The following is a 21265-nucleotide window of genomic DNA, read 5'->3' as shown; positions in this document are numbered from 1 at the left end:
AGGAACTCTGATGTTCCATTCTTAGTTTTTTGAGGAACCTCTTATGTTTTCCATAGTGGTTGTACAAATTTACATTCCCAGCAGCAGTGAAAGAGGGCTTCCTTTTCTCCACCCCTGCTCCAGCATTTATTGTTTGTTTTTATTTATTGTTTTGATAATGGCCAGTCTGGCTGGTGTAACGCGGTCATCTTTATTGTAGTGAGGCCATGAGGAACACAGGGGAGAGAACTCCTTTCACTTCCAGCCTTTGACTCTTCTCTGATCATGCCAGGAAGCCTGTGTGCTATGTTTCCCGTGCCCTGCCAGAAGCAGCTCCCTCCCTGGGACACCATTGGAAGGGTCACTCTATGCCTGGGAGCCTCCTGCGGGCCTGCAGCAAACCAGCTAGAATTTAATGTGCGAGGGCTCTGCTCTGTCCCTGCACATTGGTGGGAGTTTGAGATGTCACGTCCCTCAGCCTGCACCTACCAGGAATCCTGTGTCACGTTCCTTGGAGCTGGACCTCTCTCTAGTACAGTCACCGGGTCTGTTTCCACCCCACCTCCCGGGGGGTGTTTGATAATATCTGGAGACTCGTTTTAATCTTTACAACTGGGGGGTGTGCTAGGTAAGGCCAGGCTGCTAACCAGCCTATAACACACAGGACGGCCACACACAAAGAGTTACTGGCCCCAAGTGTCAGCAGTGCCAGAGTGGAGAAACCTTGGCCTCAGGCACATTCATCCTTCGTCATTTAATGCACATAAAATACGGTTTTTATGCTTTGAGTAAGTCAGCATCTCACAAGCATAAAAACTGGAGGCATGAGGCAAGATGGGGAAGACAGACTTGGTGCCCAAATACCTTCTGGGACTCAGAAATGTTGAGAAAGTTCCAGGTAAGGGAGTCTAACAGACTGATAGGTAATGGTTGGCTTTTAAAAATGTGATACCACATGCTACTTCATTTAAAAGAAAAAAACAGGAACTCAAGGAATTGAACATTTTCAATGGAATTTCATTCATTCAGATATTTCTATAGAGCCTCTTATTTGCCAGGCAGTGTCCTAGAAATAGGGATGTGGCACTGAACAAAAGAAATCCCTGCCTGGAGAAGCTTCCATTCCATTGGACAGGACAGACAGCAAATCAGATAAATACATAAGATAGTTATGTGCCCAATGGGGAAACAAAGGCGTAAAGAAAACAAAGCAGGGAAGGTGATGGTGCTAGGGGCTTGTGGGGAAGGGGCTTGCCTTTTTAAATAACTTGGTCCGAAATGCCCGTGAGCTAGTACCCATCAGCAGATAATAAAGAGAAGAATTTTTAAGCCTGTTCCAGTTCTTTTAAAATGTGTCCCTTTACCCTTTTCCATTTCAGAACAACAAAGTCAGGCGTTTTGCTTTTGAGCTCAAGATGCAGGACAAAAGCAGTTATCTTCTGGCAGCAGACAGCGAGGTGGAAATGGAAGAGTGGATCACAACTCTGAACAAGATTCTCCAACTCAACTTTGAAGCTGCGATGCAGGAAAAGCGAAACGGAGACGCTCATGAAGGTAGGCAGGTGTCGCTCTCTCCAGGTGCCTTGGAGCAGGTGCAGTGCTCTCCAGGTGCCTTTCGTTTTGCCAGAGGGTGTGGGAAGGAAGCAGGTCCTTGGAGGTGGGAGAGATGTGAGCTCTTTACAGATGGCCAAGATTTGATCCTGGTCGAGTATTGATGTCATTTGTGTGAGGAGAGAGCCACGACCTTGAAGGAAGAAAGGAAGAGCTGCGTTCAAGTCCCACCTGTTTTCAGCTGGGAGACCCTGGGCAAGCTACTTAGGTTTTCAGAGCCTTGGTTAACTCATTTGAAAATGGGAATAAAAATGCAACCTGCTGGTTGCTGGGGAGGATTAAATAAGATAATGTATCTCAAACACTGGCACAGAGGCAGCACTTAAAATACGAATCATAGTTTTCTTGTTGTTAATCATGTCCACAGAGTTAGGATCGGCAGAAGCCGCAGATTCACTTGGTGGGGAAACACTGGCCGTGTTCTTGTCAATTCATGTTTTATTTCAGGCCTATGGACAAGTGGTTCTCAGCCCTGGCTATGCCTTAGAAGTGCCTGGAAACAAATACTCTTTCCTTTGTCCCTTGGAAATTCTGATTTGGGGGCCTGGGCTGTGCCTGGCCAAAGGCCTGACTTCTAGCAGGCCTGGTGGGTATGGCCTTGTGGGCTGGTGTCCATAGCTAGTGTCAGTTCTGGTTAGGCAGTGTCCATGCTCTTCCAGCCTTCAAATGTTCAGCTCTCACTACTGGGTCTGGTATCAGTTGGATTTTTTTGTTTTGTTTTTTTGTGTGTGTTTTTAGAGCCACGCCCACAGCATATGGAAGTTCCCAGCCTAGGGGTTGAGTTGGAGCTGCAGCTGCCGGCCTACACCATGGCTCACAGCAATGCTGGATCCTTAACCCACTGAGTGAGGCCAGGGATCCTCATGGATACTAGTCAGGTTCGTTACTGCTGAGCTACAATGGGAACTCCTGGCATCAGCATTTTTAAAAGCTCTAAAATTTTTCTAATGGGCATCCAGAGTTGAAAACCACTGTGTTTGAGGGCCCTTAAAAGAAATAGCCTTCCTCCTCCTGTTTTAAATAAAATGCATTCAACAAGTGACTTAGTTAATCTGTTTTGCCGTTTTAGATGACGACCAAAGCAGATTGGAAGGCTCTGGTTCCGGTTTAGATAGCTACCTGCCTGAACTTGCCAAGGTAACAGCATCTTAAATCTTCTGCTCTTCATAGAATGATATTGAAATGATTAACAGTTATATTGTAGTAAATGATTAAAATGATGTTGCAGTTACTGCTATTTTTTGACCTAAGTGTTTGGTGAGGTGAAATACATTACTGGCCAGAGTCGGATTTTAGTCGGTTTTCTAGAAAGTGCCTTACAAAGTATTCTCTTTTTATTATTCGTTGTTTTTCCCCTATAATATTTAATACCATGTTAAAAGCGTTGAAAAAATTAATAACCAGGATGCACAGGTAAATGTTTCCATGGTCATGTGTTACTGTGTCCATGCATGTGCTCCCCTCATGTGTGTTAACAGATACAATTACGGAGAGTAAGGGTCTTAGTCATCTTGCTCCTGAACCAAAGAAGATTGCCCGAGTTATATGAATTATTCCCGGGTCACTCTGAATGAGAAAATAAGGATGCCTGATTTTTATAACTTTGGCAAACTTAAAAGTTACTGAAAAGCACAAAGAACAAGGCAACCATTGTCTTTTCAGCTTCCATGTTTCTTAAAGAAATAAATATCAGTTATAGCTGAAATTCTTTTTCAAACATTATCCTTATTCTGTTCCCTTCTTCCCCATAACCTCAGCTAGAGACAACCGCAATTAGGAGTTTTCTGGGAATCTGTCCATTTAACCTTTGAGTGTTTACCGCCATAGCCATCGTCATAACATATGGCTGTGTTTTGTATATTTGAAATGTTACATAAATGCTAACGTATTATCCTGCACTAGCTTTTATTTTTAATTCAGCCTTGTTTTTGAGATCTACCCAAATTAGTATATAGACCTGATTCATCCCCTTTATTGTACTGTGTAAGGATTTTATTTTAGCTATTATTTCCAATTTGTTTCTATTACAGACAATGTTACAATAAATATCCTTGTACTTGTCTCCTTGTGTGCATCTATGAATGATTCTTTTTAAATGAGAGAAATATCTTTGTCTTCTCTGGCTCTTTATATTCACACTCTGTCATTGTCTTTCTATTCTTTCTTTGCAAATACAGTGAAACAGAGATGCTCCACACCCACGTCTTAAACACTGTAATAGAACACACGATTTGTCTGTCCACCATTGTAAATAGACCAGCATTCAACACTGACCTTTACTTTAGGACACCATAGCTGTTCTGAAATATAAAATCTCCCTCCCGGACTAGGTCTCGAGAGTATTGTTTTTCTTTAGCACTTGGCTGTTACCACAGGATCTTTTTAGCACCTGCCTATTAAAGCTAATTTTAGTGCCACCATGGTAACCTCCTTCGAGGCTGGGAAGAGTTTTGGCCTGTGTGTATGTTCATTGTATAAACTTTTGTATATCATATTTTGCATTGAAATTGGCCTGTAGATTTCTGGGTGTTTGGGGGTTCATGATTTCTCAAAGCAGAATGTTTGTTGAAACAGATAATATATGCAGTGCTGTCTAGACTTCAGAAAGTAACTTTCAGCACTTACTGGGTGAACACGGAGGATACCTAGGAGAAGACTCATATTATTTGAGCTTCATGTAGATTAATTAGGAATCTATATTTTTTTCCCCTCAAGGACATGCAGGAATTGTGCCTTCCTTTCTTCTCTTACTGCTGCTACTACCTGGGCAGCATAATTCAGAATTCCTTGATCCTAAGACCTAAGGAGATATTTATGACCTATGTTTGTTCTTAAATATATGTATTTACATATACACATGTACACGTACATAATATATTTGGAATTTTTCAAACTGTGGGGAATGAACAAATTAGCTGAAGCTATTTTAGCTGGTAAAAATTAATGAAATTGGTTTCAACCTCCATTTCTCCCTTTACTTTTTGTTTAAATTTTTTCTTTTTCTTTCTTTCTTTCTTTCTTTTTTTTTTTTGAGTAGCACTTCCATCGAGTGAAATGCTTGAGCACTAAGCAGATTTCACCTTTGCACACCCCCGTAACCACCACCCAGATCACTATATAGAACGTTTCCAGCATCTCAGCAGACTGTCTTGTATCCTCCCTCCCAGTTGGTACCTTTATTGTTTTGACCTTTGTCCCTGTAGAGGAGTTTTGACTCTTCTAGACTGTCCTAAAAAACGGAATCATACATACACACTCTTTGTGTCAGGCTTCTCTAGTTCAACACTATGTGACTCAGAATTTTAAAAAGTGGGTAGAATTGAACAGGGAATATTAAAGTACACTGCTCTGAATAATTATAGATTCTAAGATATGTGTATATATCATGCATGTATCATATGCATACATATGTATATATATATGTATATATATAGAGAGAGAGTGTGTGTCTGTTGGGTTGTGATGTAAACATGGTTCTTACTGTGGGTCATGGTCAGAACCTAAAAAGTGCAGCCTTATAAGGGGCTTAACTGTTGTTTCTCCCCCAGCTCTCAAGTGGTTTTTTTTAATTATTATTATTAAAGTATATAGTTGATTTACAATGTTCCTTCAATTTCTGTTGTATGGCAACGTGATCTAGTCACGTTTTTTTTCATGCTATCACATGTTTTAAAACCATTTTAATTTAAGAAGGTAGAAAAAGGCGGAAGGTAATTTTTCAAAGGGGGATAAAAGAAGAAATGCTGCCATCCCATTTGTGGGCAGGTGTCTGTTGGTGATGCCTCTGGTCTACCTGCAAGGTGGCCGAAGTGTAGCATGAGGGGCCCAGGCCCGGTGTGCCCAGCTCTCAGCCCACTCGTCATCCAGAGCCCTGAGTGTGAGTGGATTTGACTATGTATAACCTCCCCCAGTGCATCTGGGCTGGGCATCATTTGTACCTGTTAAGAAAGCAGGGAGGTTGATAGCTGGCCATGCTGATTTTAGAAGGAAAGGATTCCGGAGTTGCAGAATTTGAGGCTGAATGAGGGGGTGGGTGGGAAGCAAGGCTCAAGTCACACAGCTGTGCAAGGGGGGGCCTTTAATAGGGAAGAGGAGGTTAAGAGGCCAGGACCAGGGAAGGGTCCATGGGGAGATCAGGCTGTAGTTAAGTTGGATTGCAGAGAAAGGACTCCAACAGTGGGGACAGCAAAGGCGTGATGTAAAGGCAGCCTCCTCTCAGGTCAGCTCCTCTTTCTGCTTCATTCGTCCTGTTGCCCCGGCTTTTGTTTTCCACTGTGACTGAGACATAGCTAAACAGGATATGAGCGACAGGAAGTTGTTTTAGGACAAAAATAGCTGATGTCTCAAGGTGGAATGTGATGGAGGGGCCCTCGACACACAGCGAGAGGGATGTGGACTTGGTTTCCGAATATGTTGTGTATTCCCGGCCCTTCTGTGCTTGTACATTTAGTACCGAACATCTTTCTTGTTTTCCTATGAGGACACACTGTATATAACCTCAAACCTATTCTTTTACTCCTATTGTCTAATATGGAGCCAAATACATGTTTGCTGTGAATGTAACAGCATGTATAGTATCAGAGTACATAGTCTTATAAACATTTTTTATTAAATACACAAACTGTAGTTAAAGTTAGTTAATTGGTTTCTTCCCTACAAAGTCAAGGGGTCATATGGTCATTTACTATTTATTTGATATTTTGGGGGGTTACATTTATCTTAAGTAATATTGGAAGATATATGTATCTCTATGTATCACCTGTGTGGAGACAGTGTGAAGAAAACCCTCATGGTCCCACCTTATATTTTCCTCCATAGCTTTTCTATTTTTGAGCTCTTTGTGTACTCGGAGAACAGCTGCTTACTCTTAATTTGGTCTCTCCATGTGATTCTGAAAGAGAAGCGTTGTTTCACATTACTCCAAAATTGTTCCCATCCAATTACCTTGTAACTGCTTTTCAGTGGTTGAATTTTCCTTCCTCCGTAAATCTTCCACAGTTGAACACAGGATGGAGTCTAGTGTCTCAAACTTTGTAGTCTCACCAAGGTGGAGGAAGCATCAGGGGGCCAAGCTGAGCAGCACTAGTCAGAACCCGAACAGTTTCACAGGCACCTTCTCTGAGTTTTTAAACCACGTCTGGAATAAACGCTTCCTTCCCTATGTCCTAATCCAGGAAACTATGTCATTGTGTTATAGTACAAAGGAATTGGCCAGGGTTTTGTTTGTGAGGTCAGCTGGCACTCCATGTCTCGGGCCTCCTTATCTATAACACTTTATTATGTTATAGCTTTGTGACACAGAGAATGAGATGATGGCCTGGGGAGTTAGGTATCTTGGAAACAGGGAAACAAATCACGACAGCTCTTTAAATTAAAAAGTATATATTTCTGGCTTCAAAGGATTTTGCCAAGGAGCTCCCACTGTGGCACAGTGGGGTAAGGATCTGGCGTTGCCACAGCTGTGGCATAGGTCACAGCTTCCATAGGCTGTAGATGCAGCCCCGCCCCCCCCCAAAAGAGAGATTTTTGCCAAATCTTCCTACCGATTTACAACCTATTCTGTTCGTTTGTTTGTTTATTTTTTATCTGCTTTTTAGGGCCGCACCATGGCATATGGAGGTTCCCAGGCTAGGGGTCTAATCGGAGCTATGGCTGCTGGCCTACACCACAGCCAGAGCAATGCAGGATCTGAGCCGAGTCTGCAGCCTAAACCACAACTCATGGCAACGCTGGATCTTTAACCCACTGAGCAAGGCCAGGGATCAAACCCGAAACCTCATGGTTCCTAGTAGGATTTGTTTCTGCTGCACGAGGACGAGGACAAGAACTCCCAACCTCTTTTGTTTAAATGAGCCAACACTCAGCACGATATTTTTCTGATTACTCATCCTCAGAATATGATCCCATTGGTCTTAGTTTCACCTTCAGTTGTTTTACCTGCCCAGAGGTAAACTTAAGACTGAATACGCGCAGGCGCTGCAGTAGGTCTTCCGGAAACTCTTGAATGTTTGGTTCGTCGCTACCTCTTAAGTCAAGGAAGAAAACATTGCCGGGGGTATCATTCATGACTAAACTTAGGGTTTACAGAAGTGGAGTCATAGCCTTTGTTTCAGACAAATCTTTCTCTTCTGTGGTTTCTGAGCACGCGTCAGTTTTTACAGAAAATGGCTCTGTCATTGTCACTTTTCTTTCTCCATTTTCCTCTATACCGAACCCAAAGTATTAGATGGGCAGTGGATAGGACAGCAGCCACAGGGCTTAGGGAAGAGCCAGCTCAGTTCTTCCTCCATGCACAGTGTGGACTGACCGCAGGTTATTTTAAGAGCAGAGCTGGTGTCTGTCACTTCGAAAAGTGCTGGATATCATGGACGCTGGGATATTTTTTTACAGCTATACTCTGTGGGCTCTTAGGTTGTGAAAGTACGTATTACAGGAATTCATGTCATTGTTTTTACTGAAATTTAGAGGTGAACGTGTTTGCTGTAATAAGTAAAAATATTCAAAGTTACATAAAGAAAAGTTCATCTTTCCCCCTCATCCTCCACTCCCACATTCCTGAGAGCACCGATGTTACCAACCTGTTGTATGTAATCCCCCCCTCACCACACCAGTGGCTCGTGGAACCATATACACACATGTGTAGTGCTTTTTATTTTTAATTTTATTTTTGTTTCATTTTATTTGGTCATGCCTGCAGCATGTGGAAGTTCCCAGGGGCTAGCTATAGAACCTGTGGCACAAAAGCGACAGCACCAGGTACTTAACTTGCTGGTCCACCAGGGAACTCCCTAGTTATTTAAAATATATAAAATATATATTTAAAATATATATATATACACATTACTCTGAAACTTTGTTTTAGCGCTTAAAATTTGTTTATATCGGTGTCTAGTTCACGCGTGTTCATAGCTGCATAATATGCATCCTGTGCACTTGATTCGGTCACCTCGTTAATCATGAGCATCTAGATAATTTTTGGCTTTTGCCTATACAGACAGTGCACGATGAACATCATGACATATTTATGAATAGCTTAAATAGTCATGCTCTTAATTTCAGTAGCAGAAATTTCCCAAGGTGGGATTTATGGGTCACAGTTTATTGTGGTTTTAATTCTTTAAATACTGCCCAGTCATTTTCCTAAAAGGTTGTAACAACTCACCTTCCCATTATTCTATGTTCTTATAAAGGAGTGAAAAATAGTATTTCACTGCTTTAATTTGTATCTCACTGCTTAATAGTGATTTTTTTTTTGTATTTTCAAATATTTATTTACCATTTGATTTTCCTACTCTCTAACTTTCCTGTTGATATTTTTTACATATATATGTAAAACTTCTTCTTCTTATTATTTTGTCTAACAGTCAAGAGTCTGGGGTCTGAAGCCAGTTAGAAACCAGGTTTCCATTTAGTGTCGTGAGTTTAGGGAAAGATATTTACCTCTTGTGCCTCATTGTTTTCTCTTAAACAGGGATTATAATAAGATTTGCCTCCTAAGGTTGTATCAAATTTAAATGTGTGCTTAGCATAGAGAATTGTCAGTAAATATTCTCTTTGAGCGTTGCAGTGCTTTCAATATGTATCATTCCCTAGCTCTGGGCCAAGCCCTGCCCTTCCTGAGCCACATTTTCTCACTGCCTAAGTTTTACTGGATAATCCCTTCAAGCACTGTTTATCAGTCATCCCCTCTGTTTAAAGTGTTCTAGGCCTTGACAGGGATGGGAGGAACCTTAAGAAGTGGAGACTGGGAATTCCCTTCACGGCTCAGCATTAATGAGCCCGATTAGTATCCATGAGGATGTGGGTTCGATCCCTGGCCTCGCTCAGTGGGTTAAGGATCTGGCGTTTCAGTGAACTGTGGTGTAGGTTGCAGACGCTGCTTGGATCCTGTGTTGCTGGGGCTATGGCGTAGGCCGGTGGCCACAGCTCCAATTTGACCCCTAGCCTGGGAATCTTTATATGCTGCAGGCGTGACCCTAAAATGCAAAAAAAAAAAAAAAAAACCCCAAAAAAAAACCCCCAAAAAACAAGCAAAGACTGGTTTTATCGGTCGTAGCAGAGCTGTCAGTGTGTGTCAGGTGGATTATAAGCTTTTGGGTTATCTTTATATCCAAAGTTTTCCCTTCATCCCCATTAAATGGCTTCTCTGGTGAAGCATATGTCCCTTGAATATTAGTGGCAACATCAGGATGCTCTGAGTCTCTTTGGCTGGTTGTTGATTTTTTCTCTAATGTGTCTGCATCCCTGTTTGTCCTCTAATTAGGTGGCGCTCATAGCATCACCTGTGCTGTATTCATTTCTCTTCTCCTAATCCGCTTGAGGCAATAAGCGTCTTTCAGAAGGTGCCAGGAGATGCATCTACATTTAGAACCCATTCCTCCACTTCAGTGTCTGAGATCACAGTCTTTGCCCTTGTGGAAGCTGTCAAGCAGAAATTCGGGAGAAGAATGCGTTGCTGTTGGTGGCATCTTGCAACCTAGCCTGGGCGTTTTTGTTAGGAAATGTCACGGGTTGTACACAAAGTAAAGCCAGTTCTTGGGTTCAGTAAAGTGTATTCTACATGCACTTGTTCTGTGCCTTTTGATGTGAAAAGTTAGGGAAGGTGTGGGCAAGATAGAGTTAACACATTGTCCCACCACCCTGACCCAGCCGCAGGCACACACGCCCCCTTGCAAGTATGAGCCCCTCAGCCTCTGGAAGCCTTCAAGCTGCATGGAGAGCTTCAGGATGACTTTGCTGTGGAAGGCGACTTGAGTCAGCATCTGGCTGAACAACTTTATCAGAAATGAAAGTGGAGTCCAGGGAGGCTAAGTGGCTTTTGCTTAAGTTTAAACAGCCAGTGAGCGACTGAACTAGAACCCAGTTTCTTAGTTAGCATTCTGGTGGTCAGTTCATTTTAAGTGTACGCAGTGTGTTTAATATGTCATGATAGAGTTTGGATCATTGCTAAGAACCTACTATAACAACTCTGTGGCCGAGAAGATTAAGGAGATGCTTGACTTCTCACTGGCCGTGATAGAAATGTAATCGCAGACCTCGTTAGGCCGCCTGCAGAGAAGACAAGACACCCTCTCCCCTGTGGCTGTCACTGCCCATCCTGTGCTGAGACATGACCCGTGGTCTTTGGGCCACAGAGCAGGTGAGAGCAGACAGTCTATCCTGGCTGAACCATGGAGATGGAGATGGCAAAGAGCTCTGACTGCCAAGGAGAACAGGGTATAGATTTTGAGGCATCGGGTGTGAGGAATAGCACGGTTGAGATGACTTCTGTCTTGTGAAGTCTGAAGCTTCCTCGTCTCCCTGTCCCCAAATGCCACTTCTCCAGCCCCTGTCTCTGCCACCCTACATCTCTTTCCCTGAATGACTTCTCTTCTTCTGTCCATCCCTTCACTGTTGGGCTCGCTGGGGTTCTGTCCACCGACGTGCTTTCCCACCTTCCCCAGGGAATCTCGGCCCCTCCCACGACTTCCATCCCCACCTCCACGCTGAGGTTCTCCCAGCCTGTGATCCCAGCCTTCCTCCCCCTCCCCGTGCTCATGGTCCAGCGCTCTGGCTGCCTGCTGGCCGTTTCCCAAGGGAAATCCCGCGGCCTTCGCCAGACTCCACCCGACCATCTTCTCCACCCACCTGCTCTTCCTCCCGCATTATCCGCGCCAGTGGACGGACCAGTCAGCAGGCTCCCCAAGCGGGGTAGGTGGGGGTTTGTTGTGAGGCTGTCCTGATAACCCAGGAGAGGCCATGTGGACCTCCTGGTCTTTCCTTTTTTTTTTTTTTTTTTTTTAATGGCCTCACCTGTGGCATATGGACGTTCCCGGGTCAGAGATCGAATCCCAGCCACAGCTGAGACAGCCACCAGATCCTATAACCTGCTGCACTGGGCCAGGGATCCAGCCTGCAGCTCTTTAGTGACCTGAGCCACTGTAGTCAGATTCTTAACTCCCTGCACCAAGGCGTTAACTCCTAGTCTTTCTTTTTTAATCCTATTGCTTCAGCCCCATGAGAGGGATGGCTCTAAAATGCAGAGCTCTTATTTTATTCCCTTGTTTAAAGTACTGCAGGGTTTTCTGGATTCTGAGCTAATTCCTCAGGCTTTACAGTACAAAGTCAACCCACTAATCTTTCTTTTTATCATCGTGTCCAAGCTCTCATTTGTAATGAATGACTCAGTCGTTGCTCAGGTGTGATTTGTACCTTTATACCTGTAGTACCTCCTCTTCGGCTGCCCTTCTCTCCTTTTCTGGCCAAATGGCTTTGCCCTTCAAGTTGGGCCTTCCTCTGGGAGCTCTTTCCTGACGCCCCTGCCCCCCCACCCCAGTGCAGGTCACCTCACTGTATGGATGATTTGTATTACTGTTTATATTCTGTCTTCCCAGATGGTGCTCCTTGGGGCTAGAGACTTCATTTCATTCATGTTTGTGTCCCTGGCCTGGCATAGAATATGTGCGCATAAATATTGAGTGAGTCAGCAATTCCCCCCTTGCCTGCCATAGACCCCTGTGGCTCTCCTTCAGGATTTGCCATCATCTTCTTTTTTTCTTTTTCTTTTGCTGCTTAGGGCCTCACGCACAGCATTATGGAGGTTCCCAGGCTAGGGGTCGAATTGGAGCTGTAGTCATTGGCCTACGCCACAGCCACAGCATTGCAGGATCCAAGCTGCATCTGCAACCTACACCACAGCTCATAGCAACGCCAGATCCTTAACCCACTGGGCGAGGCCAGGGATCAAACCTCCTGGTTACAAGTCAGATTTGTTTCTGCTGCACTGCAATGAGAACCCCGGCCATTGTTTTCTGTATTCCACCATCCAAAATGCATTCCTTCCTCTTCCTTTGCTTGGACCCTCAGTCTTGGGTTAGACCCGAAGTCCTTTCTGCCACGTGGGCTCATCTTATCTTTCTAAGCATCCTTTTCATTCCAGCTGAAGTGCTCAAGTTTCCCTCCTTTTTGCTGTCTGAGTCTGAATGCCACCCCTTCATTCAAAGCCTGACCCCTATTGCGTCACTTTGTGAAGCCGTTCTTGGTAGCCGAGCTTATTCTCCTTTACTTTGTTTGCATTGGTTCTGACTCTGCAGTGGACCATCAGCTTCAGAAGAGCGGGAATCGCATCTTAACTCCTCCTTTCTCCCCAGCACGTACTTTGTGTGCTACTTACTGGATTGTCTCTCCTTGGCCGTGGACATGCAGGTGACCCTCCAGTGAGGGCAGGGGTGTCGGTAGTCTGGCTCCTCAGGATGGGAGTAGCTTTCAATCATACTTAGACGCCTCTGGAAGAAAAGGGTTTTTTTTTCCTTTAATGTAATTTTTAATTTTTGTTTATCTTGTTATCAGAGTGCCAGAGAAGCAGAAATCAAACTGAAAAGTGAAAGCAGAGTTAAACTGTTTTACTTGGACCCAGATGCCCAGGTAAGAACTATTTTATTTTATTTTATTTTATTTTATTTATTTATTTTTTTAGGGCCACACCTGTGGCATATGGAGGGTCCCAGGCTAGGGGCTGAACTGGAGCTGTAGCCACCAGCCTACACCACAGCCACAGCAATGCCATATCCAAGCCACTTCTGCAACCTACACCACAGCTGAGGGCAGTGCTGGATCCTTAACCCACTGAGTGAGGCCAGGGATCCAACCTGCGTCCTCATGGATGCTAGTCAGATTCATTTCCACTGAGAACTATTTTAATATTTAAAATTAAGTCAAGGAAAGAAAACCTCTGATAGGTTATTTATTTATTTGCTTATTTATGTATTTTTGATTGATAAGCAGTATAACAATATAGAAAATTCAGAAGGAGGAAAAATTAAAACAACCTATAATCTCATTACCACAGCACAACCATCATGAATATTTGACATCCGTAGATTTTTGGAAATTGAGGGAGATTTATCCAAAGACATTCTCAAGTCCACAAAGAACATATTTAATTTACCCCATAAAATAACCATCTGAATATAACAGGCATCACTTATAAATATCACCCATAGAAATATCACCCAGTAGACGGTGGTATTTCCTGACCAGCCGGGCTTAGTTCCACATGCAAGCCTTGCAGTGGATACAGCCCATATCTGTGTTCCAGCAAAGTCCAACCCATTGTGTGACGGGGACCCCAGGCTGCCCACAAACAGGGCTACTCTGAGGGGGCAGCTGTTCTGCTGTGTTTCCTCTCATATTTTCTTCTTCATTTGTCGTCTTTTGAATAAAAATTCTTTTCCCTATTTAACTTTATTTAATTAATTAATTTATTTTTGTCTTTTTGTTTTTTAGGGCTGTACCTGCGGCATATGGAGGCTCCCAGGCCAGGGGTCGAATTAGAGCTGTAGCTGGCTGCCTACACCACAGCCACAGCAACACCAGATCCGAGCCATGTCTGCGACCTACACCACAGCTCACAGCAACGCCAGATCCTTAACCCACTGAGCAAGGCCAGGGATTGAACTTGCAACCTCAAGGTTCCTAGTTGGATTCATTTCTGCTGTACCACGATGGAACTCCCCCCTGTTTAACTTTAAAAATAACTATTTCTCTGTTTTTTCACAGACTTTATAATCATATATATACACACACACACACACACATACACATATATACACACACTTATACTCACACATATTTATATACTTTTTGACAATTTTTTGTTTATTTTGGTGAAATGTGCATAAGATACAATTTACCACTTTAAGCATTTTAAGTGTACAGTTCGTTAGGTAGCGTCACATTATTGTACAACTCTCACCACTGTCCATTGCCAGGACTTTTTCATCACCCCGAACAGAAACCCTGTACCCATTAAACTTCAACTTCCCATGCTTCCTTCCCTTCCCCCTAGTGACCCCTATTCTCCTTTCTGTCTTTGTAAACTTGCCTGTACTAGGAAGCTCATATATGTGGAGTCATATGGTATTTGCCTCCTTATATCCAGCTTATTCCACATAGCATAATGTTTTCAAGGTCCACCCCCATTGTAATGTGTCAGAATTTCATTCCTTTGTGTGGCTGAGTAGTATTCCATTATAAGTATACACTACATTTTGTTTATTGATTCTTCTGTTAGTGGACACTTGGGTTGTTCATAACAGCAATTTTTAAGCTCTGTATAGTCATCCATCAAGTACATATATCATCATTTATTTGATCACTATATCTATATAAATTATAAGGTAATAACATTATAGTGGGTAAATGAATATATGTAGCTTCTCCATATTTTAAGCAGTTTCCTTTAGGATATATTTATTGTGGGGTTTTTTATAATGGGGCCATAATACATTTATATATTTGCATTTCCTTTTAAAGAAACTTGACTTCTCATCAGCTGAGCCAGAAGTGAAGCCGTTTGAAGAGAAATTTGGAAAAAGAATTCTTGTCAAGTGCAACGATCTGTCTTTCAATTTGCAGTGCTGCGTTGCCGAAAATGAAGAAGGACCCACCACAAATGTAATTTTCCTTTTAAAAAGTAAATGTTAAGCGATTCAGAGGCTTCAGATGTGCCTGTGGCAGTGCAGTCAGGACCAGGTCCTGGTGTCCACAGGGCAGCGTGAGATCAGGCTGCAGGGATGGGATATGGGCCACACTGGACAGGGATGGAGGCTGTTGCTCTTCAGCAGTGATTCATAGCACCGGTCATAAATAGGTTTAGGAATTTCTTCCTTGATAGCAGCATTCTTTTTTCTCCACGGTTTGAGCCATAGTGATGGTCTGGATTGTTTTGTTTTGCTTTACTTAGGTCGAGCCTTTCTTTGTTACTCTATCCCTGTTTGATATAAAATACAACCGGAAGATTTCTGCCGATTTCCACGTGGACCTGAACCATTTCTCAGTGAGGCAGATGCTGGCCACCACATCCCCGTCTCTGATGAACGGCGGTAGGCAGAGCTCGCCTGCCCTGCCGGACAACCCTCACGAAGCCGCCATGCAGTATCCGAAGCAGGTGCGTGGATTAGCCCAGCAGCCACGCTGCTAAGACTGATCTCGCGCACGCTATGTAAATACATCATGAGACTGTGTGGTGCATAATTGGGGTACATGGGACTGTGTATGTTGATTATATTGACAGCATATATAATTAGACAGTAAAAGCAAGCTGAAAGAGAAGAAGTGGTTTTGGTTTCTCATTTCTTCTAAACTTTCTGCTGGTTACCTTCACCAAATAGCCTTTTTTTTTTTTTAAGATATTTAAGTGACTTTGTTTATTTTTGTTTTGGTCTTTTCTAGGGCTGCACCCACGGCATATGGAGGTTCCTAGGCTAGGGGTCTAATTGGAGCTGTAGCTGCCAGCCTACACCACAGCCACAGCCACAGCAACGTGGGATCCAAGCCACATCTGTGACCTATACTACAGCTCCCGGCAATGCCGGTTCCTTAACCCACAAGCGAGGCCAGGGATCTAACCTGCCACCTCATGGTTCCTAGTCGGATTCGTTAACCACTAAGCCACGGCGGGAACTCCCAAATAGTCTTTTTGATCAGATGATGAACTATTGATGACTTAACCAGTTTGGCCTTGGGTGCTTCTGAATAGCTCTTAGGTTCCAGTGCTCTTTGCTGCTTTAGAATCTTTAATGTTGAGGGGATTTGTTTAATGTGTCTGTAAATTCTACTCACTGAAGACAATTGTTTGTTCCCTAGGGAATATTTTCAGTCACCTGCCCTCACCCTGATATATTTCTTGTGGCGAGAATTGAAAAAGTGCTTCAGGGGAGCATCACACATGGTGCTGAGCCGTACATGAAAAGCTCAGACTCTTCTAAGGTATGGATGACTTTCATGTTTTGTGATGGTTAGCAGCAGTTGGAAAAAAATAGGAAGAGAAACGCTTAAAGGAATCCAAGTTAAGCCATATTTATGTTCTAAAAGATGTAGACTACTCTGTAGATTTACTCTCATGGTTCACCTTATGTGTCCAATTTGCAGTGAAAAGTAGTCCTACGTGTAAATAAAACGCTTCACTTGGCTACACTCCCCTGACACTCTGAAATAATTTGCAAAGTTTACCAGCTTAAGAGTAAACTTTCTTTCATTAAAGAGAACGTATATTATATTTCAATAGAGTTCATTCCACTTGTTGGCATGTCTCCCAGGTCCTAGAATTATGTCTGGGTCCTTTTGGACTTGAATATGAGTCTGGCGACCGGGAGGTGACCTGGCTCAGGTGGTCTGGCCAGGGTGTTGGTAGATCGGGTGCCCCTTGGGTTTTGTCAGATGATGCAGGGCTCTGGTGGCAGAGGTGGGGGAAAAGGGAAGGACGTGACTGATGTATGTTTGGGGTGTTTCCATGACTTTAGTAAGGCACCCATTACCTGGCAGTGCCTAGGTGTGGACATACCACGGAATTAGTGAATGCGAGACGTCGTCTCGTCCGAGACCTCCCTTCGCACGTCCGAAAACTGAGACCGACAAATGTTTAGTCACCTGCTCTATGTGCGTAGCTAGAGTGGCCAAAGGGCACTTGCCTGTCTCTTTCTAGCCCATGGAGCTCCCTGGGTTGAGTACGTTATCGAGTGCTCTCTGTGCCAGTGTTACATTACTTCTAGTTATTTAAAAAAAATTTTTTAAAGAGTCATCTGAGAGGTGATCTTGATACATTGACAAGGGCTGGTCAGCTGTAGAAGAAGTCACCCCAGAGGCTGGAACCAAGGCTGTCTGAGCTGATTCCTCTCTGTGGCCCTCTGAATATCACAGGCGTGTCCCCCAAGACTCAGTTCTCGGAGTCAGAGACTGAGTGCTGAACGCCCAGCTAGCCTGGGTCCTCTGGACACATCCTGTCACCTCCTGGGCCCCAGACGTCCCATCTCTAGGCGAAGGATGATGTTGCTTCCTGCCCCTGCCTTCCTCTCAGGGGCAGTGCTGAGAGCCAGCAGACACCATGCGGCTGGTGCTATGGACACCGCAAACCCCTGACGCACACGGAGGACGTCCTGATCAATTACTGCAGCCCAGTCAAGGAAAAGCCCATTTACCCAGGCGCGTGCCTTCAAACAGGGTGCCTTTCTGGCTGATGAAAGCTGAACCAAGTTTGGCCCCTGGAGAGAAGCCCTCGTATTTTTGAAATCCATTCTGTAAAAGCTTGGATGAGAAGCTCTTTCAGTTCTTTGATGTTCTGATTAATAATCGATGAATGTCCGAGATAAGGCCTACTCCCCTGCTGTGTGTGTGGCACATACCCGAGGCCCTTAGGCACCAGCTCTGGCTACTTCTGCCTGCCACATACATGGTTTGAAACTTGGCAGCTCCTGCTGGTGCAAAAATCTCATGTCACCGTGGGCTAGATGCCGCACTTCCCAGTGGCCGTTGAGCATCTGTGGAATTTGCCTTCCTTCATTACTTACGGAATGTAAAGCTCAGCCATGTGTCCATTCCCCATGCCGTCACACCTCCAAAGCAATACATTAAAGCAGAGATTGACTCAGCCATCTTACATAAAAACAGAAGTTTTAGCAGAGATTTTACTGAGGGACGATTTTTTTTTTCCTCTCCAAATTATCTCTGTGTGTTTTCCAAGATGGTCCAAAAAACATCATTTGGAGGAAATTTTTGTTTTAGAGGAAATTTTTAGGAAAAGTCTCTGTAGGTGTCCACCATGAGTAGATTTGTTTGTTTGTTTGTTTGTTTAAAGAAAGAAAAGAGGGGGAAAACCCCAAAGGGCAAAAATGAGTTTTTCACTCTTTTACATGCATTGTGTTCCTTCCACGTGCACCCTCAGTAAATCTGAGAGCTTTGTTCTCGGTCACTCCCGGCAAAAGTGAAACTTATTTGAAGCCTGTGTTTTGGCTTTAAATTTTAAGCAAATATTGCATTTTACTCCACAACGTGGTCCTTATTGTTGGAACCTAAAAATAATCATTTCTATGTGAAAATGTGTAAGTGAAATGGCCACTCCAGGAAAGCAGGCCATTCTACTCTGTAATCCCCGGGTCCCCGCCCAGACGAGCCCCACTCGAAGAAGAAAGGGTGGGACCAGATGAGCTCTGGGCACCTGTTTCAGTGGAGAAGTATTTTCCAGGTCATGAAGGCAGCAGTTCCCCAGCAGCGTCACGGTAGCATCATCATGTTGGTAACTGGAAGGGTCAGTGGCACGTTTAGCCCAAGCCCGTCATTTCTCAGATGGGCACATGGAGCCCAGAGAGGTTAAATGGCCTAGAAGCTCACAGCCGGTTTCCAATCGACCTGGACAGAGGTCTCTGTTGTTCTGCTGCCCAGTCTTCTACCCGAGTGTTTCTCAAACCTGGTGCACATAGAAAACCAGAGGTCTGGTCAGCAGGGAGGTTCTGACCCGGGGAGCCTGGGGTGCGGTGGGGGGCAGACTCTGCCTTCCTGGCAAGCTCCCTGGTGGGGCCGATGCCGCAGCTCTGCAGAGCACACGTGAGTTCATGGGCCCTGGATCACGCTTCCCTAAATTGGTTTGACTCTGGTGTGCTTAAGTGATGTAGAGACCCTCCAACCTGCCTCCGACTCTCAGTCCATCAAACTGTACCATGGTAACAGTGTGCCGTGTTCCAGTGCAGGCCGATTTGCCAAAATTTGGTGTCATCCGCTTTTGCAGTAGGGGATAGTTGATGAATGCATGCATCTTAGGCCGAAAGCAAGTCTACTTCCCTGGGCACTATGGAGTTTATCCGTTAACCCATAACACACCAGAATTGATCATTAGGAAATGAAGAAAGAGGTAATTTATACCGAGAAAACAAGAACATAGTGGTCAAAAACCCTGGCCTGACTTAAGTCAACACCTATAAGGTCTTAATCAATCACGAATATTTCCCCAAATTGGGGGAATTTGCGCAAGCCGGATTATGGTAGGAGCTGTGAAGACTTAGTATTTTCATTAGTGTTTTCATTTAAACTCTAGTAATGTGATACATTTGGGCATGAATACCAAGTATTAGTATTTTTTTTCCTTGCTTTTTTTTTTCTTTTAAGGGCCGGACGTGCAGCATATGGAAGTTCCCAGGCTAGGGGTTGAATTGGAGCTGTAGCTGCCAGCCTACACCACAGCCACAGCAACACCGGATCCAAGCCGCATCTGCAACCTACACCACAGCTCACAGCAAGGCCGCATCCTTAACCCACTGAGCGAGGCCAGGGATCAAACCTGGGTCCTCATGGTTCCTAGTTGGGTTCATTAACCACTGAGCCACAACGGGAACTCCCAAGTATTAGTAATTATTAATAACTCTTAGTCATAAAGAAATATGAAAACCTATGAAAAGCCATGATTGTTGCTCCTGCAGACCAAAGACATGTATTTGGAAACAGTTCTTATTTGATACTTTTTGAAAATCACGGCTAGAGCATGTAATAAACAGAACACTTTGCACTTTGCATGTAAATCCAGCCGTAATGATGGTGAGATGTGCTTGTCCACACATCTGATGCTACTCTAAGAGCTTGTTTAGTGAGTGTGAAATAATGGCTCTCTAGATGATAATTTTCCTGTCACTGGGATACAACATCTCACGGGTTTACCCTGATGTCTTCAAGGTTGCTCAGAAAGTGCTGAAGAATGCCAAGCAGGCCTGCCAAAGACTAGGGCAGTACCGAATGCCATTTGCTTGGGCAGCAAGGTAAGGGGCCATCCTTCATGTCTTTTATGTAGATAAAGATGTATGGAGATATATATGTAGAGAGAGAGACAGAGACAGACAGACAGACCCACCAACCTACTAACCTATTTGTTGTTCAGAGACAAAGGGAATTTAAATGTGTAAAACTGAAAAATAAGTTAGTTCTCTATCTGAAAAAATGTATTAGGAGGCTCGGAGAGGAGAGAGGCTGGCTGGAGGATGGCAGTGTGGCGCTGGCAGGGTGACAGGAGTGTTTGTTGCAGAGCTGGGACTCCACGTCCCAGCCACGTGCCCCCAGCGGGGTGGAAGGCGACCCGGGGCGGCCTGCAGGTCATCGTTTTGGGGGGTCTCTGTTCCTTAAGTATCTGACTGGGCCCGTTACTTCCTAAGCACGGCCATTTGCTGGAACTGTTTTCTCCGTAAATTGAGTTAGTTGTGTTCACTCTCGTAAACATTTTCCATGCCTTTGGCTAATGAGGTTTCCGTCGGCTCCATAGCCAGTGCAATAGTAAGGAGACTCCTGTAGAAACCAGAGTCAGGCTGTGGATATATTTTGGTCATCTGGAAACTCAGCTTAGAAATGTCGTTTTGCTCTTTCAGGACGTTGTTTAAGGATGCGTCTGGAAACCTCGACAAAAATGCCAGATTTTCCGCTCTCTACAAGCAAGACAGCAACAAGCTGTCCAATGAGGACATGCTCAAGTTCCTCGCAGACTTTCGGAAGTGAGTCTCAAGGCCTCACCCGTTTCCGCACCTGAAAAGCGGAACTTGCTCAGTGGAGGGGGGAGGAACAGGCGCCGTCTTTTCGTGGCTCAGCTCGAACACCATGGCACATTGGATGAGCATGGAACTTTCCCTCGAGTCCATGAGCAGGAAGAAGGGGTTTAAGATGAGAAGAGTAACTCGGTTAACTGGAATTGTTTGGAGAGTGTCATTGGTGGTGCTGTGAAGGATGCGTTGGGTGGAGATGAGGGAGAGAGACAGGGGAGGCACTTTGGCGAGAGGGAGGAAGGGGTTCCGCAAAGCCACCGCGAGTGGAAGTGGGAGGAAAGGGGACAGGACTAATCCAAGTCTCGGTGGATGGGCGAAGTCCTGGGTCTTGGCTTCCCGGTTGG

At 44.4% G+C, this 21265-nt stretch overlaps 1 protein-coding gene across 22 annotated transcripts in view; it reads left to right on the top strand.

The window, feature by feature from the left end:
* DOCK9 (dedicator of cytokinesis 9) overlaps window positions 1-21265 on the top strand; it is a 291193-nt gene that overhangs the window by 166464 nt on the left and 103464 nt on the right. For all 22 annotated transcript variants that reach the window (XM_047756477.1, XM_047756468.1, XM_047756461.1 and 19 more), the window contains exons 8-15: window positions 1359-1533; window positions 2660-2727; window positions 12919-12993; window positions 14884-15024; window positions 15314-15517; window positions 16216-16338; window positions 20068-20150; window positions 20751-20873. In XM_047756477.1, the coding sequence (XP_047612433.1) occupies window positions 1359-1533; window positions 2660-2727; window positions 12919-12993; window positions 14884-15024; window positions 15314-15517; window positions 16216-16338; window positions 20068-20150; window positions 20751-20873 (992 nt within the window). The remainder of the gene's footprint in view (window positions 1-1358; window positions 1534-2659; window positions 2728-12918; window positions 12994-14883; window positions 15025-15313; window positions 15518-16215; window positions 16339-20067; window positions 20151-20750; window positions 20874-21265) is intronic.

The sequence above is a fragment of the Phacochoerus africanus genome, chromosome 13, assembly GCF_016906955.1.
Source record: "Phacochoerus africanus isolate WHEZ1 chromosome 13, ROS_Pafr_v1, whole genome shotgun sequence".
Taxonomy (NCBI): domain Eukaryota; kingdom Metazoa; phylum Chordata; class Mammalia; order Artiodactyla; family Suidae; genus Phacochoerus; species Phacochoerus africanus.
The sequence above is the reverse complement of the archived record's forward strand: the minus strand, read 5'-3'. Positions and strand labels throughout refer to the sequence as shown.